Raw genomic sequence first — 26967 nt, 5'->3', positions numbered from 1 at the left:
ATAAATAATATTCAATAAGAAAAAGTAGTAGAAGCCTAGAAAGTAGAAGATACCAAATGTGGGCGACATAAATATTAGAAACACTAAAAATAGGGTTTTACCGGTATTATTAATAAATTATTACGCCAAGACGACCCCAAAAACCAATATTGATTAAAAAATCGTTTTGCACGTGAAGAAATATTATTTTAACTTCTACACCTGTCTTTTTATTTTATTTTTTATTTTTAAATATCTTCCCTTGTGTTTGTTGTCTTTCTGTGCGTTACGTGTTTCATTTCAAAGTTGCTTTCAAAACGGCACCCAAATTGTAGTTGTGGGACCCACAACCCCAACCCAACTTGACTCTTCTCTCAGATTCGGATTTGGATTCAAATTCAATGTATAAAAAGCAATATTGCCTCTACCAAAATCTCTCACTCACCAACACCGCCAATTACCAAACCTTCTTCATTACAAAATCAATCTCTCTCTCTCTCTCTATCTGAAATTTGTACAATATCAAGATGAGGAAAAACTGCAATTTGGAGCTTCAACTTATTCCTTCGGCGTATTACGGTGGTAAAATCGGCGACGAGTCTTCTTCCGGTTATTCAGATTCCGATCAATCTCAACGGGGAAGAACAACAGTTCTGATGGAAGAGTCAGCGAGTAACGGAATCAGTCCAAAGCAAAGCCAACCGTTGACCATTTTCTACAACGGAAAGGTCTGCGTTTGTGACGTCAACGAGATTCAGGTTCGTGTTCATTCTTCTTCTTTTTTTAAAAAAAATATTTTTATATATCTGAATTATCGTTCGTTATTAATATTTAATTGTTCATTTATGCAGGCAAAAGCCATACTTCTTACAGCAAAGAGAGAAGCGGATGAGAGATCGGCGAGAACTCCGACTCCGGCGACGGCGAATCTTCGGTCGCCGGTGTACACTCCGACGCCGTCTCTTTCGATGAAGAAATCGCTGCAAAGGTTTCTTCAGAAGCGACAACACCGCGCTCAGGCCACGACTCCTTACAACCGTTGATCTTTTCACGCACTCGCATTTTGATCAAAGAAGTACTTTTGTCTCAGTTTGATGAAAAACGCGTCTTTGCATATCGAAAACAAAAAAACTCAAGGATTGGGAAAAGATGATCACAGAAACATAGTCATGAGTCATGACTTGATACCTAGGAATTTTCTTTATTTTAGATATACAACCATAAATATATGTCTCTAGTCAAGAGTCTCTATTTCTATTTTGTTCTTTTGTAAATTCTGTTCAAGTAATATATACAACCATGAATCATGATCACATGAACTAATTATATTTTAATTATATTTTTATTTTCATAGTTATTTCTTCTTTTCCTTCTTGTGTCTAGGTTCTTGCTTCTCTGATTTTGAGTTGTAGAAATATATAATGCATTTCTTGAGAGGGAAGTATTGCTTGTAGTTAGACTTCAAAAAGCTGTTCAAAATAAAAGGGATGAAGCTATGAATTTTTTTGTAGTTAGATGTATAACAATGAAGTAATAATTTTTTTGTTAATCCGCATTATTTTTATTTTTTTTAAAGGAAAGAGATAAATATAAGTTTTACAGATTTGAATGAGTTTGGCTTTTAAAAAATAGGGCTTTGGCCAAAATAATGATGCTATTATCACTAAATAAGCTTTAATTAAAAGAAAAACGAAAAACCAGGGGAGCGTTACCAGGTAGCTTCGTCCATGTGTCATATGTATGTGTGTGTGTGTGTGTATATATATATATATATATATATATATATATATATATTGCTCGGCCAGCAACGAATTTATTCGGTGGTATCATACATAAGTGACAAATTTTAGTCAGTTGGTTTGGTTTCGAGAGTTTTCATAAATAGTGAATGTAAATCCGAGAGCATATAACAGCATTACTTTTTTTTTATTTTGCAAAAAATGTTACAAGAAGAAGCTTTATCTTTATAAAATAAAATAAAATAAAATAGAAAGAGGAGCTCTATCTTAAGCATGTAAATACGGTGCGATTTACATGTTTCAATCTACCGGTTACTGTTTTTGAAACACAGTTTAAATTTATAGCAACAACTTAGAATTATATATCGTTGCAAGTAATTTAAACTTTAAGCTCATATATATATATATATATATATATATATATATATATATATCTATATAACTGTAAGAAAAAATTCAGTTAGGATTCCAATGGAATGAAACTAGAACACACTCTTTAGCGGAGCTTGATATAAATGTCGGTCTTGAAATATCTGCGTTTCACGTGACGGGTATGGAAGTTGAGAAACTCGTGACAAAGAAAGAACTTAAGACGGTTGAAAATGCTGTCAAATCAAAGCAACCACATGTATTATATTGACATTACATCTTCTAATTTTGATGTATGTATAGCACAATGGGATCGTGAAACAATTGTTACTCTTGTAGTCTTGTTCTTAGATGTTGAACCATGAGTCTTGTAGGTTAGATCTAATATGATTACATTGGTAGTAATTACTTTTCGTAGTTGATAATCCAAAAGAGGACCCAATATACTTTTCAACTGATCAGCGGTTATAATCACATTTTCCTCGGAACTATATTTCTGGTTGAAAGTTGATGTAATAATGTAAATTGTGTATCTAAGCCTTAAAAATTTAGAAAGTTTAGAAAATTACTTTTCGTAGTTGATAATCCAAAAGAGGACCCAATATACTTTTGAAAATTTGATGTAATACTATTATGAAATTCTGAGAGGAGTAAATGACCTCGTTTGACTTTTATAACTCTTGCTAATTTCCATTAACATGCGAGATTCTTTATATAAAATGAGAATGTCAAAGTAATTAATGTGACGTGCATGAGAAATTTCGAGGTGTTTTCCTAGCAAGTGATCTCCCATTTCATGGTGGAATATTTTCATTTTATGCATGCTAAGCTGTAATAGAGAAGCCACATTTTGCGGCTAAGTTTTTCGTTGTTCCTTTTTCATCTTATTCTTTTTCATAGCTTGCAGTGAATATGTACGCAGGCTTTATAAATTATACATACATGGAAAGCACGTTTTGAGGCACGACAAATTTTAAATATCACTAAAGATATATTAATAAAAGGAAGTTACGACGAAGGTCGTGTCCCCCGCTATATTTGTGGAAAGTTCAATATAGGGCGATCGTATTATAACTTGTAACACGTAATTAAGTATCAAATAACACGATAGGAGTGGGTAAGAGATGAGCTCGAGTCGAAAAAAAGGTATAAAATAACACAAAGAGACTAATAATAATAATAATAATAAAAATAATTATAATAATTAATAATAGCTGTTCGTGATAAATATATAAGGTGCATGCAAAATATATGTTAGACATATGGTTAATAATAGGTGAAAAAATAATAGACCAATTGTATAAAAATATTTAAATAAATAATAAACGAAACTATTAAAATAAATATGTAGATATGAAAAACAAAATAAAATAAATAAATCGGGTTTCACCAAGAAACCGGTAAAAAAAAAAAAGGAAAAAGAGAACAAGTCGAGGCTTGTTCGACAATTTTCTTAAAGCGTTATTGCTCTCTCATTGGGTCTGGAATAACGTGAGCAACTACCTATCAGGATACAACGACCTATCACTACTACATATACTACATTAGAAGACATAAAATTTAAGACGTTCTGAAAATCGAACGACTTCAATAGTCAAAATTCTCATTTGGCTTTGCAAGTCGTTTAAAAAATGACTCAAACAAACTTTTAAAGTTGATAGAATAATGACTTAAAAAAGTCTACATAAAATATTACGAGTCATTTTAAAAACGACTTCAAATGCATATATGTTTTTAAGACGTGTAAATATTGACTATAAAAGATATGTTGTGTCATTTTTAAGACGACTTTGAAAATAAAATCTTGGATTTTAAAGTTGTTTTATAAATGTCTTCAAATATATTTTAAAGTTGTTTTTTTTAAACGTCTTCAAATATGTCCATAAGGATGACCTAAAAATAATTCCATAACCTCCACGTATCTAAATTGTTTCCACGTATGAATTTTAAACTTTTATAATCCACGTATGAAATTCATACTAGTTATAATTCTTTAATTTGAGAAGGCCATATTTTTTTAATATGTCTAAGTTAAATATCTAGAAATTATTATTTAATTTTTAAATGAATTCAATAGAGACTAAACAAACCCCAACTTCTTTGAGAAAAAAAAAACCCACTTCTCAGAACCGCTTCCATTCTCCTTCTTTAGTCTTTGCCCTTACTTTGATTACTCAGGGCCGAGGGTCTTCCATTTTCACGCGAAATTTTGTTCATCTCTCTATCTCTCTGTCTCTGCACTTTGGGAGTATCGGCAACCTTTATTTTTCTCTGCACTGCCTTCGTAAATACTCGGTGAGTCGTCAATCTCTGAACCCTAGCGCTCTCTCGTTTTTTCCTTTCAGTTTTCGATTCCGATGTCGTTTCGATTTAATCGCTCTCTCTTGGTTTCCAGGACCATCAAGAGAGCCACTGGTCCAAAACGCTCTGTACCGGCAAGAGAATTCAAAGAGTATTTGTTTAATGATAATTAGATTTCAATTTGAATCTAGGATGCGAGTACTATAAATACAAGGTGTAGAATATTAGGTTTCCTAGTTTTGTGTATGGATTTTTTAAATTTAAATACAAATCTGATTGTTTAGGTTTGGGATCGTATCACTTTCGCCGGTCTACAATAAGGTCTTTGTATGTATGTTCTTATTGATACATTCTCGTACTATTGTGACTGAAATTGGAATTTTGTTCTTATTTTCTATAGTCTCAAGGGTGTTATGAAAGTTCCCTTTACATAGTTAAAAAAAATTCCATTTTGGTTTTATAGTAGTTTTAGCTTTAGTAGTCTGGTTCGATTGTTGTATTATGATAACCCGTTTTTAGGTTTCTTAGTTGTAGCTTCATTCCATCTACAAGTTCTTTAGGGATCAATTGAGGGAGAAAAAATAGCAGGGAAATAAGAAGGCTGAAGAGAAGGAGAAGTGGTGGGATTTTCTGTAAGTTGGCTTGGTTATTAGGAGTTCTTCAAGGATAGAGAGATCACTGAATCAAGTTGATAGTTAACTTTTTTGCAGCTTTATATAGTAATTCATCAAAAGTTGGACTTTCAGATTCGTTCCGCAATGGTTGGTCCTCCTGAGCTTTTGTCCGTTGTCATGTCCTCTATAATAGTGAGTTTAACCTTTGAAGAGATCAACAAGGCGACTCAGGCGCTCTCTCTTGAAATTAAGCTTGGCAAGGGCTGCTTTTGGAACCGTTTACAAGGCTAGAGTTAATGATGGACTTCTGGTAGCAGTGGAACATGCAAATAAGGTACTACACTTATTATGCAGAATGTTCAACACTTGTATATGATTATTGCCAATTTATGTAATCATTTCCCATGGAAACATGTTTAGTTTCAAGACATGTTTCGATCTCGAGTAATAAGTTTCTGGTTTTCGCAGCACAGGGTGGAATAAGAAAATTCCTTCCAAATGGTGTCTTGCTTAGAGATATGATGCACGATCCATTATTGACAAAAAAATAGGTACTTTACTGAATGATTAACTTCTCTTGTATTCCACTTTAATTTTGTAACTGTGTATGTAAATTTGCTTCTGTTTTTTTTATTATTTTATTTTATCAATTGAAGCAAAGTTGATCTCATCTTTCTTTAAACAAGGTTTGTTCATAGTAAATAAGGATAAATTGTTTATATGAAACATGTGTATACTAGATTTTCAAACACAAATTATTTAATTTATGTTTCCCTATTCTAGCATGGACGCAGATATCTTCTAGAGCCTCACATGCTTTGATGCTCTTGGTGAGCAACAACTTATACGACAAGTGTTGTACTTCGATGGACTTAGTTTGGGTTCTTGCGGACAGGTATTATGTTTTCATGCTGTTGAGAGATATCGTAAGGACTCCACCTGAGGAGGAAGATACTTGGATCTACTGTAGTTTTTAATTTCCGAACTTTTTTTGTATATATTATTGTTATTGTTATTGTAATGCTACTACTATTACAGTATTAATCGAATATATCCCAAATTTTTTATTTATTTTCATTTTATATTAAGAATTGTTATATAGTATCTTCATATTTAGTATTGTAAACTAATTACAATTAAACACAAAAATAAAAAAGAAACTGCTACAAAAGAATATCCACGTATGTACATATCAAACGTCTTTACAACTTCATGTCCACGTGATCATTTAATTAAATAACTAAAAAAGAAAACGTCTTCTTAACTAAATGTCCACGTAAGCATTTACCTTCAAGTCATAAAAAAATTGTCTTCAATGTGTCCGTGTAAGACATAAAAAAAACGTCTTCATTAACATATCCACTTCAGCATTTATTTGCCTACGTGGACTATTTTTGAAGTCATTTTTTAGAGATATGGAGTCATTTTTCTTAGAGATTTTGTGACATTTTTAAAACGCCTTAAAAAACATGGACTTTTTAAGTCACTCACTTAGAGGTCATTTTCTGGTACGACTCGGAATGTTTTCTAAGTCATAATTTTAATGTCTTAAAATGTGATATTTGTAGTAGTGTATGAGAAGAACAAAGCACCAACATATTCAGCTCCGACGAACTTGAACGCATGCCAAAGTACTACTACTTACACCGAGAAAATTGAGAGGAAAGAAGGAAAATATTTTCATGTGTTTAAGCCCTTGGCTTTTTCTACTTCTCTTTGAATGAGAATAACATCCAGCCTTTTATAAGCACAAGGCTAACTGGTTTTCAGCCCAAAAACCGTTGCACAATAAATACGGTTTTAAGGCACATCAAGGCCATCAACGTGTGTTAAAAATGTTGTTACAATTGTTTATGAAATTCTGATTAGTCGCTAAGACAAGATGTCGCACACAATGTGTTGACAATGTGTCCGACAACTTGCTTGAACACAGATTATGGATAAACAACAAAACAGTGCAGTAAACAAAGTACACACGATATGGTTACCCAGTTCGGTGAAACACACCTACGTCTGGGGGCACGCTGCCAGTGGAAAGGTTTTCACTATCTTGTAGTCAATAGTACACACAAGGTTTATATCTGATTACAATCAACAAATCAATAAAAACCTAGAGACTATTACCACCAGTGATCACCTAGTCAGGGACTCCCCCTGAATTTGAGCTCCGTCTCAATTCCACCCTTCGAGCACCCTCCTGGCTCGGATGACCTTTAGTCTTCAGCAGTACGTGAACCTTCAATCACGAGAACACAAAACCCAACTCTCACAGACACTCAATGTTTGTGGAATAGTGTGGAATAGTGTTTGAGAGAAAACACCGTTATCAGCAAAACACACAGTCTCCCAGTCCGCCGGTCTTGCACGTCTAAGAGCTCTGAGTGTTTTGTCAAAAGTGTTGGGAATATTGCCCACTTGAAGATAATGAATAAATGATTACTAAATTTGATAATAAGATTACTTTATTAGCATTATATTATTAGTGGGTTGAGTTCTAAACAATTAGAATCAATAACAACTATCTTCCATAGCCTCCGTATTAAACTGAGTCACGTGCTGGGGACGTGGTGAGCTAAAACGAGGTCGATGACTGATATACGCATGGAAAGCTATATCTAAAGTCATATATGTGGAACACATAGGTGAAGGCTGATCACTAAGTGGGAGCATTCTACACTTGTGGTAAGTGTACGACTTGGACAAGTCTTGGTTGTAGATGTGTCGTTTAAGGACCGTTACGACACGCTAACCGAGGCCACTATGATGGTCACAGTGAGACTTTATCTAAATCCTGAAATGATCATGGACACTGGGTTATGTTACTGAGCTCTTTGACTCATTCGCTAAAAGGCTATTCATGCTAATCACAGCTTATGTCTTGGGAGTTTTCTCAGAGCATGATTCGAGTGGGAAGTGATTTACAGATACGGAATCCAGCCTTCCTGAAAGAAGGTTAATGTTCACTCACCTAAGGGTTGATTCCAGAACCGATAGATTGCTAGCACTTTCGAAGTAAGTAACGTTCGAAAGAATCTTTCGCTGGGGAAGCAACAATGCTTAGGGCTGATATGTATCAAGAGAAGTATAACGGAAAAATTGACTTCTCTTGACACGGGTTGAACCTGGAGGATCTTGATCACGAACTGACTATATCAGTGGACACTCGTCACGATGAGTAAATATAATTCTAGTATAAATGAGAGTTCAGTCTTGGCTTACAAGGTGGAGTATTTGACCAAGATTAGACGAATCGATGGAAAAAGAGAAAGGACTATTTCGTCTTTTTCATCGGATTTGTTAAGCTCCTATTACTAGGTCCATAGTCCCCGATTCGGCTCTGATAAAGGCGGATAAGAACTTTCGTATAATAATGTTTATCATTATTAATCTCACTTGCTGTAATTGTGATTGACAGCATTAATTCTGGAAAACGGGTATTCGCAGAATTAAATAAATATTTATGGTAGAATTGTTTATTTATTGTTTGATCAAGTAAATAAACAATTATTAATTATTTGTTTATTGTTGGACCAAGTAAATAAATAATTAATTGGGTTTTAAGCAATTGGGCCTTGCACACATGGAAAATTCGAATTAGGATTTTTGGCACTAGGGTTTGCGCAAATCTCCTTGGCCGTGTGCCATCAAGTTCGAAATTTCAATATTGGTATTTACCAATATTTTCTCTTTAGTTGTTTAAATAAAGGAGAGAGAAAAATATAAGATATTGTCCTATATTTTCTCCTTATTTAAAGGAGAATATTTAGGAGAATAATATATTCTCCTTTATTATCTCACTAAATAAATTATTCTCTATTTAAATAAAAGAATAATATCCCATAGATATTGATCTGATGGATGAGAGAAAAAGTAGGATTCACTTGTTGAGATCCAAGGGCCTAGATTAAATCCTCTAGTGTGAACACAATAAAAGGAAATAAAATATTCTGGAAGATTCCATGATTATCTCCTTTTTACTACTATAAATAGGGGTTCATGAGAAGGCAAAAATTAAGGATTTTGACCTAATAATTTCGTGCACTCTAGGCTACCTTGGCCGTGCAAAACAGCCTCTCCCTCCCCTCGGAAATTTGTTTCCATTCTTAGTAAAATAAGAGAGAGATCTTGAAACACCTAGTTTCGTGATCTAGTGAGATAAAGACTGTGCCCACTCATCTTTCTTATTCGCCTCGGAGATTACGTTTCGGAAGACTAAGGTTTCATCCTCGAGTCCTTCATCAAGACGACTCAAGACGAAGACGGATTGTGAAAGCTTTCAGTTCGTGAGCCAAAAACTGTAAGTATTCGTTTTTCGTTCAAATCGGTTGCTTGATAAATATGCTCTCGTGAATTAAATTAATTAAACATAACTAGATCTTGTTAATTATAACCATAATTTAATTAGCTTATGATCAGCGTAATTAATTATTTTTCCGCATTAATATGGTTATATGGTGGAATCATATTAAAAGATTCGCATCGGAGCGATCGTTCGTGTCTGATGCGAGCCCGATCCACCAAAAAAAAGCGTCGAGGCTGCTAAGGGGGAACGCATGGCTTTTATAGCAGCTGTACAATCCTGGAAGGTATCTCGGGTTTCCTTACCCGGCCTCAAGTGAATATCACAAAGTAAAGTCTCCAGCAAGGCGAATATCGTGCAATGAAGATAGCAGCGAGAGATATCTTGCAATGAAGTCACCAGCGAGGCAGATATCTCGTAATGAAGACAGCAGCGAGACAATAACTCAGCAAAAAGTCACCAGCTAAGCAATCTGTCAAAACTGGAAACTTGCCGGAAAAAGAGTCTGCACACAGGAGAAAAGATGTCATATCAGAAGAGGAAACATAACGACCGACATCTTTCCACACAACTTGCACTAAAAAATAAAGCGAATAAAAAACGTATCAACAGTTTAAAAACATTCAACATTACTGCATGGAAAAATAGCCCATAAGTGCACTATAACATGGTAAAAACGTTAAAAATAATGATTTTTTTAACACACTTTAAACATCAATTTTTCATTCATCTCTCCAATTTTGTCATATATATATATATATATATATATATATATATATATATATATATATATATATATATAACCGATCTTATACCTCTCGCAACGAAGAATAAGAATCAATCAAAACAACTCAGTTTTGATGTGTGGACCCCACTCGAATATTTGCCACAAATTAGCTAATAACTTGATATTAAATTCTCTTTATAAATATCAATAAACACATAATTTTCCAACAATATATTCATTGAGACAGAGAGGCGAAAACTCTACTCGTGCTCTCTCTCCCAAAAAATCAAGATTTGCACTTTCAATTTTTGTGTCGTCGTGTCTCCTGAGATACAGAGACTCCGGTGGTCTCGACCACTGGAGAACTTTCGACTTAAGATATGTAAATTTTTATCTTTTATTTTCTTCTTCAGATATGATTATCAAATCTGGTTTTCTTTAGGTATGGATCTCAGTCGGACAAGATCCCTAAAATCGCAATCTACAACAGACGATGATCGGCATTTTCACTCATGATTCTTGTACTAATTTGATAATGATTGATGACTTTTATAGACGAGTAACCTACAAGTTATTTTGTTGTATTTATAATTGTTTATGACCACTTTTTTTTTATCTTTTTCTTGTAGAGTTTTTGAATTTTTTTTTGCTCTATTTTTATAATCTAGGTCTTTGAATTTTATGAATACATTTATTTATTTGATGAACCCTTTATTAAAATAAAATTAAAAAAGGTGCTTGCGTGAGAATATTGTTAGTTGTACACCACGTGACAAACTTTACATTAATATATGCATACATACCAAATCTTCTGTGGTGATTAAATAGTAGTTTATATGCCTTCAAAAAAAAATTAGTAGTATATATAATGATATAAATTAGAATGGAGTCTTGTAAATCTCATCATATATATCTTGTTAGGCAAGGATAAGGAGGGATCGATAATATCTGGCAGAATTCCTAGATAACATTATCTTTAATATTGTCTACACATTTTTTCCCTGGACCTAATTGTCAACCGTTGATTTCATATATAATCCATATGTATCTTTGGTCACATGTTAAATCTCGCTGACGCATGATCATCGAATAATTATTGTGCTCTCTATCATGTGAGGATTTCTTTGCAATAAATTAAACCCAATTCAGTACGGCCTCTTTCGGCTCCAGTCACTAACTTGTTTTGTAGCTTTTGGACCATGATATTCAAAACAAAGCAAAAATGAGAATTGCGTGAAGATTGATGTTTATTCTATCTTTTTACACGTGATATTTAATGTATGGCTTTTTCACTACTTTGTTGCTTTAGCTTAACCGTAACCGTGACCGTGACAAGCATATATATACAAATTAGTAGCATGAGCTGTCAATGAATTCATCGGAATAACTCGGATGTGTTTCTCCGTTCACAAAATCTTTATTTTTAGGGTTTCTCCAAAAAAATTTCAAATGACAGTGATCTTAGCCCAATGTTCGAACTAGTCTATCAAGTGGCTTATGTTTACGTATGTTGTTCCTATTACTCATATTTTGTACCCATATGTACACATGACTGTCTATTGAATTTACGCACTAGAATGTTGATCGAATTTACGCATCAAGAATATTTATTTTTATTACACAGACTTTTTGTAAGAAAATCTTAGTCATTTAAGTTTTTGATAACCGTCGTGTATAGAGGATTTGGGTAATTTATTAAAAATTGAAACATTAATGATTAGGATTTGAAGTGGCCTGTGGGATTTTTTCTTAAAAACTTGAGTTTTATTCAAGAGCATGTAGTTTTGCCTTATTATTATCCAATCTATCACCTCACCGTACTAATTCTTATATCGAAATCTTTATTGCAATGTTTGAACTTTGAAGTGAAAGACACGCGAAGGAGAATATATCTTTATTGAACTGTTTGAAGTGATACCTCTTTTTCTTGTATAAGACCGTCGCTTTAACATAACCTCCTGTTTCTTATTGACCTTATCTGTTTGAATAGCATGACAAGATATGATTGACAACCTAATTAAGTAAATTAGAACCAGATACGCAATAATTTTATAGCTTTTAGATACTATATAGATATAGATATAGATATAGTAATTATAATAAAAGTGGAGGCTTGCTTCAGGTTCAACCTATACAAGTGACCATAAAATTAACAAGAAAAAAAAAACCTCTGCTTTGGCACAGTGTCATTTGTAACTTGAACATTTCGATATAAAGAGTTAAAGTCCCACAAATCAAATCACAAGTCACAAACAAGAGAAAGAAAACACAAAACAAAGTAGCCACATTCTTTATATGTAACCAAACCATACGCTCAATAACAGTGAGTTATATGGAGGAGAAGAGTAGAGTAGTAAATTCATTACATTTAACGACGATATGAAGCAAGAATTAAGAGATAATAATACATGTAATTCTGCTGTGATGGTGATGACGTGGCAGGGACTTACAATCTGGGGGCGGGAGCGATGCGGGGGCGGTCCCACTCGGTGACGATGTGGTTGCGGGTGATCTCGCTGAGGGAGCGGCAGCCGCTGAGGGCCATCGTGAGCTCGAACTCGTCTCGCAGCATCTGAATCATTTTCCTGACTCCGGCCTCCCCGTCCGCCGCCAGTGAAAACACCACCGGTCTCCCCACCTGCCCATACATCATTCACCAGTCATTCCTCTCTTTCCATCTAAAACACCCTTAAATAATTAACATCATTGTACCAAATCTTGTTTAGTATTGTATAACATTAATTGACTTTCAGATGGAACTTCACGATACTTCGATTGCTTTTTTTTTTCATCGACCGGGAGACTGCCCAGTCGAGACGGAGACAACATAAGCCCACCAAGAGCTTAAGCACCCCCTCAAAACAAAAAGTTGTTTTTTATACTTTTTATCCTAAAAATTTACAAATTAGCCCCCTTCCACCCTACCGATTTTTTTTTTCTTTCACTTTAACCTCTTTAAGTTGGAGTCTAGCTCCGTCCCTGCCTATGGCCCCAATTGTTGCGTCCGGGGGGAATTGAACCGGGGACGTACATGATATTAATAGGAGTGATCTTAAAAATTTGAATGCACGTATTTAGTGGCAGAATCGTAACTCGAATGGCATATATGGCAGAAATAAAAAATTTGAAAAAAATAGGGTTGCCTAAGAAATTCTTTCTTGGGGACCAAATATGAAAAAAATATAGTCAAATTGGGTAAAAAAAAATTAATTTTTTAAAAGTTCAGGTGACATGTCTCCACTCCTATAACTAATAATGTTTAATATTATATCCTTTTGGTCATATGATTTTGAAATGAAGGATATTATCACAGCCCAATACACACATCTACTACCGGGTATGGGATGAGTAAGCTCAATTGAGTCATCATCTTTACGGAACATGTTGAGGATCTCATAAATGAATATTCCTTTCGATAGTTTAAGAATCAGATAACGACTACTTACGAAGATTCCAGCAGCCCCAAGAGCGAGGGCCTTGAAAACATCGGTCCCTCGGCGGACCCCACCGTCCAGAAACACTGGAACTCGGCCTTGTGCCGCTTTCACAACCTGAACATGATTTATCATGATCAGTGCTAATATAAAAAGAGTTTAAGAGAAACGTATATACATATGTGATTAATATTATTACCTCTTCCAAAGCCGAAATGGTGGCAGGAACATAGTCCAGCTGGCGAGCTCCGTGGTTGGAGACGATGATCCCCGCGGCCCCAGCTTGTACGGCCAGCCTTGCTGCATTGTTTTTACAAACAAAAATTAATTATGATATGAAAAAAAAAAAAAAAAAAAAAAATTTGTTGAAAACTATTTTTGTATAGTTTGCTTACTGTCTTCAGCAGTAATGACACCCTTCACAAGAATTGGCATTGAGGTAATTGTCTGAAGCCACTTCACATCCTGCTCATATATTTTTTTATTAAATTAGGACACACATTGATCCATATTTTAAATCCTAATTAATAAATATTTTACCTTCCAGCTGAGAGTCCTGTCGATTTGCCCCGCGACATACGACGCGAGGCCAGAGTCATTGCTCTGAAAAGGTTAAAAAAAAAAAAAAAGCTAATGAGAGGAAAAAACAATCGCGTCGTAATGGAAAATCTGATGTTAGTAAAAAAAACTTTACCCCGTCCATTTTTCCGAGATCCAGACCCTCGAAGTTCTTGAGCGTCAAATTAGGCGGCAGATTGAATCTGCAGGTGTGAGACAGAATCGGATTACAGCACGGAATCATATTTCGCATCTTTAATCTCATTCCTAGTTGTTTTTACCTGTTCTTGATATCAGATTCCCTACGGCCGAGCCTAGGAGTGTCCACAGTGAGGGCTATCGCCTTGAACCCAGCCCTCTCGGCTCTCCTCACAAGCTGTGCAACCACATTCCTGTTCTTGTACACCTATTCAACCACACCACCAAAAAAATATGACATTGATAAATAAATAAAACAAACTAGAAATCCAAAAAGTAGTTCGGAATTTCGAAACATACATAGAGTTGAAAGAAACGGATCCCGGGTCCGGTTGAAGCAACCTCTTCCACACTTGAAGTAGCCCATGAAGACAGAGTCTATATATATACGACAAACCAACACGTAAATATCAATCGAATCATTGTAATAAAAAAATCACAAGAGAGAGAGAGAGAGACCATGATCGTGCCAGCAGATGAAGCCGCTCTTGCTGTAGCATACTCGCCTGCATCATAGTACATGCCTTGAGATACAAGTTTTCTTTTTCTTGCTTCACAAGAAACAGTTTTTGCAAGTAAAAAAAGTAAAGAGTGAATACCATCTGGGTGAGCCATCTTCTGAAAAGCAGTAGGAGCTAGCATGATCGGCATCGAAATCTTGAATCCCAGCACAGTTGTTGTCATGTCGATCTTGCTCACGTCGATCAGAATGCGAGGTCGAAACCTGGTTTTTATATATTTATCATTGGACATTTTTCAAACAAAAATTTAGCGATATAAGCCACATAAACATAAACGTTTGCGTTTTAGCCAACGTTTTGTAAATTTTTCGTAAATAGCCAAAAACTATTGTAAATATTTCGTAAATAGTCATATTTATTAGATATTTACTATTCGTTTTTTTTTTATTTTGATAGCGTAAATAGATTTACGTGGCTATTTACAAAAAATTAACGAAATGTTGGCTATTTCAAAATTTATAACGTTTCATATGGCTAGATAGCCACTGGACCCTTTTTCAAACTGAAAGAAAAATAAAGGTATAATGAGACAAGGTTCATCAGAGAAAAAAAAAAGGAGGCTTACAAAATCCTGGCAAAGGCGTTTCGGTTCTCTTCGAGAGTCCATTGGTCCTCAGCGCCAGAGGCATAGTAGTCATAGGCCATCTTAGGCAATTTCGCCTTGGCAATAGCCTGGTACTCTGTCACATTGGTTATTTCCATCTTCACACCCTTTTCTTTGCTCTTCTTGGGATAGTCTGTGTGTATCAGAAGTAGCAGAAAGCTGTTAGACCGTGGAAAGATAGATAAGTATAGTTTTAATCAAATCAACAATCAACTTTTTTTCTTTCACTTCTAATAGAACTGGCTCAAAATCAGAACCAAGAAAAAGAAGACAAAAACTGGCTCTGAGTCTTGTTTTACTTGAATAAAGCCATGAAAACAACTTTCACAAGAATACTTGAACGCTCAACTTAGGTCTCAAGTTTGCTCCCCAAAAAAGAAAGAGGTCTCAAGTTTTCAACAGAGCTTACTTGCACTTTTCTATGACAAATAACCATTCAATTTGGAGAAGAAGAAAAACATGATTATCAGTCAAACATGATTTCTTGATATCCTAACACTAGTTAAGGCTTTGAGATTCATCTGTGTGACAGGTATATCATCATACAGCGAAAGAACGTAAAGATATGTATAGTATTGACTATTGAGACCGAATATGAGCAAAAAAATCTACTGTCAACCCATTTCATTAGAAGGTAAAACTCAGTCCTTCGCTGTACTGTTACAATTCATGCTCATAAAACTCATGTCCTAATACTTGAATCATCAGTAAACAAAAACAATCCGGTTAAATACGTGTGGAAGCTTAATCAATAGTGATAAGACGAACAAACCTTGTGAAGGAGAGAGAAGCTGGTTGATGGATTGGAGAGAGAGAGAGAGAGAGAGAGAGGGAATGAAGTCTCAACGTGATATAGATACAGCAAACTAAGAGCAACGAAAAGTTGAGAACATTTTGAGAAGCGATATTGAAGAACAAGACAAAAGAGTACGCATCGTGTGTAGGGGATTGAGAGCCAAGCCAAGTGGATTGGTTTTTCTAGGTGAGCGTTTCATAAATTATCTGTTGCATGGAAAATAAAATAAAAAAATTAGGAATTTTCAATTTTTTTATATAATTTAACTTTCTTTTTTGTGGAGAGCGTTTTGTTTATCATCGCTTCCCATTTCCTTCAAAATGCTTGGCAGTGCATGCATTTCCCTTATTAGGATGGGATTTTTAATTAATTCTTTCATATATTCATATGAAATATAGAAAAAGAATAGCCTAGAAGAAAGTCAGAATTACGAGATGACCACAATTTTTTTGTATTGATTTGGAATTTCCTTTCGTTTGGTGGGGTGGCTTATGGATACTTGTCGTTTGTGAAGGATTGAAGACTCTGCGTGGCCATTCACAGGTGAAAAGAAAAGGCTCAGATTTTGTCAATATTTCGACAAGTTCTACAACTTTAACTGCCAGAAGTAAAATTATAAGTGTTACCGGAATACTTGATATCATATCATATATAAGCGTAGATCCTTGATTAAAAAAAAACTAAAACAAAAACCTATTGTCTTGTGAACTATCGGATAATCGATATGATTGATCATTGATGTAAGGACTCATGTGGGAGTTAAAAGCATGGCCTCACATTATGAGCCTACATGTTATCTATTGCTGCCTAAAAACCTTTAGTTGACTATAAGTTCATAATTTTATCAAATTTTTAATCGCCGCTGCAGTGCAAAAGAGCGGTCATAATCTTGTTTTGCATTTTTTGGGAGAAAAATCAACACCAGATGAAAAAAAAAAAAAAATACCATCAATAGGGCTACTCAGTGATAAGCACCTACACCGTATAAATAGGTTCGAGCGACGGCGTATGTAAAAATGTATCAGAGAATCTTTTTTTGAGGGAAATTATCAATGATTTGTTTGTTTACCAGGGGCTGAACTTAAAAGAAAGAAGAAAAAAAATGGACATCCTTAGTTTTACTATTTTTTATTTTTTACATTTCTATCAAAATTATATGACTTTTTTCATATTTGCTTGAATTTTTATCGTATATGCCCCTATATGAGTTCAAATTCTAGCTCCGCCAATGCTAAGAGTAAAATCTATTAACTGACTTGAGACTATCAGAGTGTCTGCACCGGAGACTCTCTGGTGAGCTCGACAATTCACAGTTGCTCTATTTTTCAGGTCCTCGTCCACGACTAAAATCAAGAGAGCGATCGTAGTCAATTGTTTGAGGTATCCAATCAAGTGACTTATTAGCCTAACTGAGTGGCTCTTGAGACTTGTCACACGTTTGCACACATGAATTCGAGTATTGATCCGAAAAAACGCATCAGCAATAGCTTCTGATTCAACACTGATTAAACAAAAGTTCAAAACCCAACCAAATCATTCGCCAACATTCCCTTGTGTGTCGCAAGGTTTTCAAATGAAGTTCCGTTGCATCTTCTTTACCAAAAGATAAACAGAAACATTATTGTATCCGAAAAAAAAAGAAAAAAAAAAAGAAATCGGACAGATTACAATCTGGGGGCAGGAGCGAAGCGGGGACGGTCCCACTCGGTGACGATGTGGTTGCGTGTGATCTCTTTGAGCGATCGGCAACCACTCAAGGCCATCGTGAGCTCAAACTCGTCGCGAAGCATCTTAAGAACTTTCCTCACCCCGGCCTCTCCATCAGCAGCAAGAGAAAACACCACCGGTCTTCCGATCTTTACATAACAAAAAAAAAAAAAATAGGGTGTTACGTCAGTAGAAACAGAAATAAAAAGCCGTGATTTTTTGACCGAGTAGTTGTCGTGAGTACTCACAAAAATTCCTGATGCTCCGAGAGCCAGGGCCTTGAAAACGTCCGTTCCTCGCCGGACACCACCGTCCAAGAAAACTGGGACGCGGCCTTGTGCAGCTTTAACAACCTACAAAAAAAAATTAACAAATTCAGTATTTGGATCCGAATATCTGTTATATAAAGGAGAAATATAGTAAAATAGCCGCCTTAAACAAGTTTTTTACAGCAAAACAAAATTAGTTACATATTCAGACTTGAATTTGGATGGTTTTCTAACAATTACGAAATTTTGGCTAGATTGCTAGACTGAGCTATTTTAAGGTGATAAATATTTGGCGGACTAAATTAACCTCTTCCAATGCACTAATGGTGGCAGGGACGTAGTCGAGCTGGCGGGCTCCGTGGTTGGAGACGATGATTCCCGAGACTCCGGCTTGAACCGCAAGCCTTGCTGCGTTGTCACGGTCACAACAGTTTTTAAGAATATTTATGTGACACAAAAACAGAAGAAAAAAAAGACGTTAAGGGTTTTGAAGGAAATAATTACTGTCTTCGGCGGTGAGGACGCCTTTCACGAGAATCGGCAGCGAGGTTATCGTTTGAAGCCACTTCACATCCTGTGCATATAAATTCCAAGAGATTGTTAATTTTTTTTCTTACTGGTACTGAGTTTTTTTTTTCACATTCCGAGAGTTTAAATGAATTACCTTCCAGCTGAGAGACCTGTCGATTTGTCCAGCAACATATGACGCCAGTCCAGAGTCGTCACTCTGCGATTTTTCATGAGAAACTATATCAGCTTTTAATACTAAAAAATAATGAAAAAAAATTGACACCGCACCTTGTCCATTGATCCAAGATTCAAACCTTCAAAGTTCTTCAATGTCAAATTTGAAGGCAAAGTGAATCTACACAAAAGAACCGCAAACAAACACATATGATCTATATGATATCTCTTCTTTTGTAATTTAACGAACCGATTTTTTTTTACCTGTTCTTGATATCGGCTTCTCTGCGGCCGAGCCTCGGAGTGTCGACAGTCAAGGCTATCGCCTTGAAACCGGCCCTCTCGGCTCTCCTCACAAGCTGCGCAACAATATTCCTGTCCTTGTACACCTAAAGCAACACAAAAAAAAAAGATTCTCTCTTGAGAAGCCTCGTTTGATTTCAATCCCTGCACTTCATTTCATAGATAGAAGTCATCATTCAGAAGCTCACGTAGAGTTGAAAAAACCGAATTCCGGGTCCCGTTGACGCGACCTCTTCCACACTGGAAGTAGACCATGAAGACAAAGTCTAAAACATGAAACAAAACAAGTCAATCGTCAACAAACACAAGATCAAGATCGAGAGAGACAGAGACAGAAAAAGCGAGAGAGAAAGAGCGAACCATAATTGTGCCGGCAGCTGAGGCTGCTCTTGCCGTTGCATACTCTCCTGCATTCAACATTCCATCAAAATTCTATAAATAATTTATTTATAAAAAAAATAAAAATAAAACGGATGTATAAGGCTGATATACCCTCAGGATGAGCCATTTTCTGCATTGCAGTGGGTGCGATCATGATCGGCATCGAAATTCTGAAGCCCAAGATGGTAGTTTCCATGTCGATCTTGCTCACGTCGATCAGAATCCGAGGCCGGAACCTGTTTTGGATGATCGAAATCACGGTTCAGAGAAGACAACAAGAGTGTTAATCATTACTTAAAAAAAAAAGGGAATTTACAAAATCCTGGCAAAGGCATTTCGATTCTCTTCGAGACTCCACTGGTCCTCTGCACCGGAAGCGTAGTAGTCGTAAATCATCTTCGGAAGCTTCTGCTTTGCAATCGCTTGGTACTCCGTCACGTTCGTGATCTCCATCTCAAAACCTTCTTTAACTTCTTTCCTCTGAAAGTAACTCTGCTACAGAAATATGATTAGTTAAAATTAGAGCAAAATTCAAACTAGTAACACATGGATCAACTATCATTTTTCTATATGCCTTACACTTACACTTTTGTTAACGATTCTGTTTGGAAACAAAGATACCGTGGAAAGCGACAGTAAAAACCAGAAAACCGAATCGGTTTTTTTTTTTTTTTTTTTTTTTACATTCAAGAACGTTGCGAAAATGAGTAAATGATTTGAACTTCGAGACTAATCGCTATCAGGCTAAAAGCTTTTGAGTACTCGAAGCGTAGAGTTAGGGAAACCAATTTACGTGTGGAAAAAAAGCTCAGTCAGGCACTATATCATACACAGTAAATTCAGTGACGACAGTGAGTGAATCAAACATTTTTGCATTAAGGAAAATGATAACGGAAATTTATATAACAGGATTGTCAAAACTGAAGTCTGAATCAAAGGCGATCAAAAAGTGCAAACCTTTGTGGCGATGGCGATTCCCACTGAGAGACAGAAAGAGAGAGTCTCAAAAGCTTAGCAACGTGAATACGAACAAAAAAAAATGAAACAAAGAAAAGCTGAGAATTTGTTTATTGTTATTCTATTGTTTAGGAGGCAATATTGAATTATAGCTTTGGTTGAAGTAAAAGACAAAAGGTGATGCGTCAGATTGAATGAGATAGAGGGAGAGAGTCAAGTGGATTAGTTTTTCAAGGTGTGCATTAGAGACCAAATCTATCATTCATATGAATCATATCATTATTATTAATATTATTAATATTATTATTAATATTATTAATATTATTATTATCATACTACATCTGAATTTTGTTTTTTTTTTTTGTTGATTATTACTAGTTTCCCACCACAAATATATATTTAATATATACCAATATTTAGGATCCCTTACGATAGACCTCACAAGTCGTAAGTTGTAATGAAATTATTCAATAATCTGATAAATAAATATACGTGACGCTTGCTTTCTTTCTGTTCTCCCTATATATATATATATAATTTATTATTAAAAAAACGAAGGAATCGTGCATCTCACGGCGAGATTAATGAGAGTGGAAAAGAAAGAGTTGGGGGATGGGTGGGGGTGAGTATGGGAATCTGAGCTCACAAATTCCAACGAAGATTAAATAACTACAATACTAATACGTAACATTCGATATCTGACGTCAGCGATTTATCGCCAAATATATCAAATTCTCCGTCGACCAACATTCTTTAGTCCCAACCCGGTAATATTATTTTCAATTTTATAACTTTATCTACAAAAAATGTCAAAAATCACCAAGAAATTTCTATTTTATTTTTACGTGGTTTCGAACATTTTTAGGATGTTGCAAAATGCTATGAAATCTTCTGAATTTTAACGGGAGCCATCAAAATCAGACCTTTTTTTGCGAGCATTGGAAGCGGTTGAAATTGTTTTGATTTTTTTTTTTTTTTTAGAATGAAAATATGAAGGGAAATAAAATTGGGTACCCATAATTCGAATGCGGTTATTGGATTTTAGGAGATAAAAGATAGACAAAATAATACCTAGAGATAAATATGAAGCATTTGAAATTAAAGATATTTTTGTCTACATTCATGTGAAATGTCTATCGTTGTAACTTCTAACATTAATTATATAAAAAAAAAAAAAATAGGATTATTCCTATTCTATGACTTGTACCAAGATTTTGGATCAAAATCTACTAAACCCAAATAAATCTTAAACTATGACTACCTATTTTCACTAAATACAAAAATACCCTTACTTTTAATAACATTTGATTTTTTTTCTTATTTAATTATTTGACTTTCTTTTCGTTTTGGGTTCAGCTCTCTTCCACTCTCTCTTTTTCGTTTTTCAGTTCGTCATCTTTGTTTGGGTTCATTTTTTTTTTCAATTTGTATTTTTAGTTTAGGGTTAGAGATTTTCATGAAAAAAATTTGATCCTATTCAAAGTGTTTAAGTCGTTGAATTTCTGTGGTTTTTGAAGTTAAAAAACAAAGAAAAAACAATTCTCGGGATTCTGAAAAATTTTGAAAAGTTTCTGAAAATTTATGGGTTTTCGTTGAAGATTTATTGACATTGATGTCAATAAATATGAAAAAAAATTTGATCCTATTCAAAGTGTTTAAGTCGTTGAATTTCTGTGGTTTTTGAAGTTAAAAAACAAAGAAAAAACAATTCTCGGGATTCTGGAAAATTTTGAAAAGTTTCTGAAAATTTCTGGGTTTTCGTTGAAGATTTATTGACATTTATGTCAATAAATATACATTTTTATTGACATTGATGTCAATAAATATGCATTTTTATTGACATTAATGTCAATAAATCTTCAACGAAAACCCATAAATTTTCAGAAACTTTTCAAAATTATCCAGAATCCCGAGAATCGTTTTTTCTTTGTTTCTTAACTTTAAAAACCACAGAAATTCTACGCGGAATCCATGGCGGGCTGTTCCGGCGGACACTTCGAGGTCGCCGCCGCCGCCGGGATGGCCATGGGCTGCTCTCCGACGGCCATGACCGTCGTTCCCAGGAGCTTCAGTGTCGGAGATTCCCAGGGCTGCTCTCCGGGTTTTTGTAATGATGTTTGTTTTCATAATATAAACTAAATAATTGTTTTTGTTTTATTAATTAACTAATAAAAATAAACTAAATATGAAAGATAAATATGTAATTACTCATTTCATTAAGTCATAGTTTATGATTTATTTGGGTTTAGTAGATTTTAGTCCAAAATCATGGTACAAGTCATGGAATAGGAATAATCCCAAAAAAAATTCAAAACAATTCAACTTATCGTAATTGTCTAAACAAACACATAGCCACATGTACACGTTTATAGCCCATCCACCATTTTTTTTACAATAATGATAATTAACAGCGATATCAGCGACATCAATGTCGTGACAGCTTCTCATTGACTATGAAAATTGTTAGATCCACTGTCTATGATACACCGTTGACGCGTTGCTAATTATCAGTGCTATTTTTTCAACATATTTTTCTAGTTTTTTTATCTTAAAATTTACAAATCATCCTCGCATGAATTTTGTTTTCGCATATTAGCCCCTTAATTTAAATTCTTGACTTCGTCCTTGGGACATGGTATGGTGAAAGTTGGTATGGCAAGGCCCTTGTTAACGATGCAGATATTTTCAGACCAAGTTGCATCATCTATGATCATAGGGGGATTTTTTAGCAGGGTTTGAAATATCGTCGAGGCAATAAATCGTTCCATTTTATAAAATATCAACAAGTAGCCAAAACATCGCGATATTTTGTACTTTATAAAACGCAAAATATCGACTAGTCTCAGGAATATAGCGTCCGGAACCAAGATTATAAAAGGATCTTTAAAAAATTTACTCAAAATTGGCCCATTTAATTTCTTATGTGCAATCAATGTGGGACTTTTTACAAAAGACTTTTAAAATCCTCAATATTCTATGTACGCGAGTTTAAAGTAGTTTTTCTTATATACTCTTTATTTATACATTTCTTTGTATTCTTTTAACTTTTTGTTGTACGGTTTTTATTTATTTATTATTATTTGATTTCCTTTTCTTAGTAGTCTTTATTACTTTTATTTATTTATTTTGCTTAGTTCTACCATCAATATTTCCTTATATTTTAATAAAATACATATATATATATATGACTATATATTTATAAATTTATTTCAATCGAGTATATATACATATAACTAATACATCATAATTTATATCATTAGAATTATATGTAGACAGTCAAAAATGATATTTGAGTTTATTTTATAAATTGGTAGCATTTGAATATTAGTTTATGATTTGTAAGGTGTATTTTGATTTTATTATTATCTTGAATATATAGCCTTTTAGAAGTATTTATCTTTTAAATTTAGAGACATATATGTTTGGATATTTTATTTTTATTTCGTTATTAGATTTTCGTCAATATATTCGTCTGCATTCGATATATCATCAGTATCATCAATCGATATTGAGATTGTTATAGGATACCCATCGATATATCTATCGGTAGTCGATATATCACTAAAATCAAACTTCGGTATTGATATCGGTATCGATATTTTAATGAGAAATTACCTCAACTACCACCATTTGATAGATTTTTTCCAATTTTCCACCAAAAGCTTAATTTGACAAAAAATAATACTAAGACACTTATACAAATATAATTTTACCATCAACAATTTATGTCAACAACAAACAGAGAAACCAAAACTCACATATGTCAACAATAGATGTCAATTGTTGACATCATGTTGAAGGTAATATCGTATTTGTACAAGTGGTTTACTAGTATTTTTTGTCAAATTAAGTTTTTTGTGGAAAATTAAAAACAAAACTTATTAAATGGTGATAATTGAGACAATTTCCTATTTTAATCCTTGGTTGGGAGGAGGTTCTATTGCAATCTGATTGCTAATTTGAGGCGATCAATGCGTGCATGTTTAGCCTTCACCCAAAGACGAAGTTCGGCACTATTCTAAGCGAGATTATAGTTTTAGCGGAGTCGATTCTAGTCTTTTCAATTTCTTTTTTAGAGGAAACTGTGGTACTAAATTTGTTTTGTTAAGTTGGGTGGACACTAGTTAATTGGAGTTTTTCCCTCCCTATACGATGCGAGAAGTTGAGAGTGACTGGGGCTATTGTTGGTTGATCCTGGGTTGTTCCCCATTCTATTACTCATAAAAAAAAAAAAAACAAATTCAATACTTGATAAGATAAAAGAGAAAAAAGAAAAAATTAAACATTTAATTTGAATTATATGTATCAAATTCTTTGACGTTTGAAACTTTTACCAGCTTTATTATATCCTAAAGCCCCTATCACAAACTCTTATCAGTAGAATGTTTAAAAACTCTTATCTGATGGCAACAATCTTCAACACGCGAAGCATGGCTAGGGAGCGACGACTCGGTCTGGCGAACATGAAGCTGAGAGAAGAGTCAGAAGAGTTGGCGTCACGACTATACTGTGTGGTCCTGATCGTCTGTGTGAGCCATGAAGCCGAATCGAACGGGAACAAGAGACACAGACATCGCCGGAGTTAGTGCAGTTACCGGCGACAACGTTCCCTGCGATCAAAACAAAACAAAACACTAAATTTTTTGCTTCCCTTGGAATTTCCCAAATAACTAACCAATCCCTTTCGCACCTTCCTCGTAGCTTTCCGACGAAAGCGAACCTTCCTCCGCCGAAATCACGGCTCGCCGGCAAAGCTCGTTGCATCGGCGAGACTTTTGTTGCAAGTCCCCGAGCATCTCTCCCGCCGCCGATCACTTTTCATCCATCACTGGAGAGCGTACTTCACCGAAATTTCGAAGACCCCAGACATCTGAAGAATGATGACGGCGTGTCAGCATGGATAGCCCTTGAACTCGAACGACCGGCAAGCGCAGTCGATCTTCGATTTTGCCTCATCGTCGAATGTTGTACAAATTTTAGGGGTTTTTTTTTTCTCTTGGACGAGGAATAAAGAAGAGGTTGAAAGAGAGAGACCGAGAGAATTGAGAGTCAGGGGAAATGAGAGAAATAAAGAAAGAAAAATAGAGAAACGGCCAAAATATATTTGCACACTGAGCTCACTAGTAGATTTTGGTGGAAAATTAAAAAAACGTTATTAAATAGTAGTAGATAAATTTCTCATGAATAATGTAACTTTTTTTTTTAATATCACTAAAAAAAATTCGTTCTGAACAAATGATAAGATAATATCATTTCCATACTCTATCATAAAAGGAAAAAATTATAAAAAGTATCCTTAGTTTTTATTTACGAATTAAGAACATTCATATTCACCTTTTTAATATATTATATATATATATATATATATATCAATATAAAATGTATTATTTATTTTGATTAACAAATGTTTTAAAATAGCTAAAAATTAAAATTATAATAATTTTTTCAATACGTCAAAAATTGAGGATTATTTATGATGGAGTATAAAACAGAGAGAATTTTGTTTATTTAATAAAACTTGGGAGTTTGTATTTAGTGATATTTTTCCAGCCTCTCGAAAGAAAGACACTACTACAAATACTATTTTCCGGTGTGGAAGACATTCGGATGCGACTTTTCGCACCAAAAATTCGCACCAAATGAGTCTTTCAGGTGCGACTTGTCGCACCCAAAACTCAAACAAGCATATAAAATTTTTCGCTGATTTTTTAAACTTTGGGTGCGACTTTTCGCACCCACAAGTCCGTCAAAACTTTTGAGTGCGACTTAGTCGCACCCAATGCTTCGTCAAAACTATTAGGTGCGACTTATAGTCTTAAAATATTTGAGCGGTCAACTTTTCCCCCCTCTTTTTTGTGAAATACTATTTGTCGCACCTAAAAGTGTTAAAACGGATCATTGGGTGCGACTTTGTCACACCCAAAAGTGTCGAGAGAGACTATTGGGTGCGAAAAGTCGCACCCAAATTCTAGGTCATGATATAAAACTAATCTGCACTTCGTTTTTCATTTAATCTGCACTTCTAAACCCGAGCCTATCTCTCTCTCCGAGTTCTCTCCTACGTTATCTCCGACCATCTTCTTCTTCTCTTTTCTCATCTTCTTCTTCTCTTGTCCGTGCGCGAGCTGTGACCCCGAAGAAGCAAGGAGGCCGCGAGTTGGAGCGGTGTCACCGAGCTGAGCCCCCGCCGCCGCCGCCGGACCTCAGGCGAGTTTCCTCTTCTTCTCTCTTTTTCTCTCTGTCCGACTCTCTCTCTCTCTCTAACTTTGTCTCCCTCTATTTCTTGTTATAGGTCTGTAGACCTGGTTCGCCTCTCGCAGCCCCGCCGTCGGCTCCGATCCGAAGCCACGGCCTTGGAAGTTAGTCAAATACCTATCTCCCAATCGAGAGAGAGAGAGAGAGAGAGAGAGAGAGAGAGAGAGATTTATCCAAGGTAAGTAATCAAATTAGGGTTTGACCTTTATGTCTCGAAATCTGAATTAGGGTTTCAATAATGTTAACACAGCGACGAAGAAGAAGAAGAGTT

At 34.9% G+C, this 26967-nt stretch overlaps 3 protein-coding genes across 5 annotated transcripts; 1 reads left to right on the top strand and 2 right to left on the bottom strand.

Annotated features, from left to right (window-relative positions):
- The first annotated feature begins 400 nt into the window (after positions 1–400).
- Positions 401–1332, top strand: LOC149386383 (protein TIFY 5A-like). The gene is made up of 2 exons (XM_089625997.1): positions 401–737; positions 831–1332. The coding sequence occupies exons 1-2, from the start codon at positions 507–509 to the stop codon at positions 1020–1022; spliced, it is 423 nt and encodes a 140-aa protein (XP_089482123.1). The 5' UTR covers positions 401–506; the 3' UTR covers positions 1023–1332.
- Positions 1333–12291: 10959 nt separating this feature from the next.
- Positions 12292–16306, bottom strand: LOC149386382 (glycolate oxidase 1). 2 transcript variants are annotated; one of them, XM_089625096.1, is made up of 12 exons: positions 16117–16306; positions 15306–15477; positions 14819–14943; positions 14679–14725; positions 14520–14597; positions 14303–14427; positions 14158–14224; positions 14004–14066; positions 13859–13928; positions 13663–13763; positions 13476–13580; positions 12292–12667 (listed from the first exon to the last, which is right to left on the bottom strand). In XM_089625096.1, the coding sequence occupies exons 2-12, from the start codon at positions 15440–15442 to the stop codon at positions 12476–12478; spliced, it is 1110 nt and encodes a 369-aa protein (XP_089481222.1). In that variant the 5' UTR covers positions 15443–15477; positions 16117–16306; the 3' UTR covers positions 12292–12475. The 2 variants fall into 2 exon arrangements, with proteins under 2 accessions (XP_089481222.1, XP_089481223.1); XM_089625097.1 differs by having other exon boundaries at positions 15306–15503; positions 16117–16289.
- A 1293-nt stretch (positions 16307–17599) lies between these two features.
- LOC149386381 (glycolate oxidase 1-like) lies at positions 17600–20707 on the bottom strand. Of its 2 annotated transcripts, none has more exons than XM_089625402.1 (12): positions 20442–20707; positions 19801–19979; positions 19596–19720; positions 19464–19510; positions 19292–19369; positions 19065–19189; positions 18915–18981; positions 18781–18843; positions 18621–18690; positions 18424–18524; positions 18096–18200; positions 17600–17996 (listed from the first exon to the last, which is right to left on the bottom strand). In XM_089625402.1, the coding sequence occupies exons 2-12, from the start codon at positions 19935–19937 to the stop codon at positions 17805–17807; spliced, it is 1110 nt and encodes a 369-aa protein (XP_089481528.1). In that variant the 5' UTR covers positions 19938–19979; positions 20442–20707; the 3' UTR covers positions 17600–17804. The 2 variants fall into 2 exon arrangements, with proteins under 2 accessions (XP_089481528.1, XP_089481527.1); XM_089625401.1 differs by having other exon boundaries at positions 19801–19976; positions 20442–20705.
- Between the last annotated feature and the right edge of the window lie 6260 nt (positions 20708–26967).

This window comes from Urtica dioica, chromosome 9, assembly GCF_054948205.1.
Source record: "Urtica dioica subsp. dioica isolate 48M chromosome 9, U.dioica_male_clone48M_v1_H2, whole genome shotgun sequence".
NCBI classification, from domain to species: domain Eukaryota; kingdom Viridiplantae; phylum Streptophyta; class Magnoliopsida; order Rosales; family Urticaceae; genus Urtica; species Urtica dioica.
This window is presented reverse-complemented; position numbering and strand designations above follow the sequence as displayed.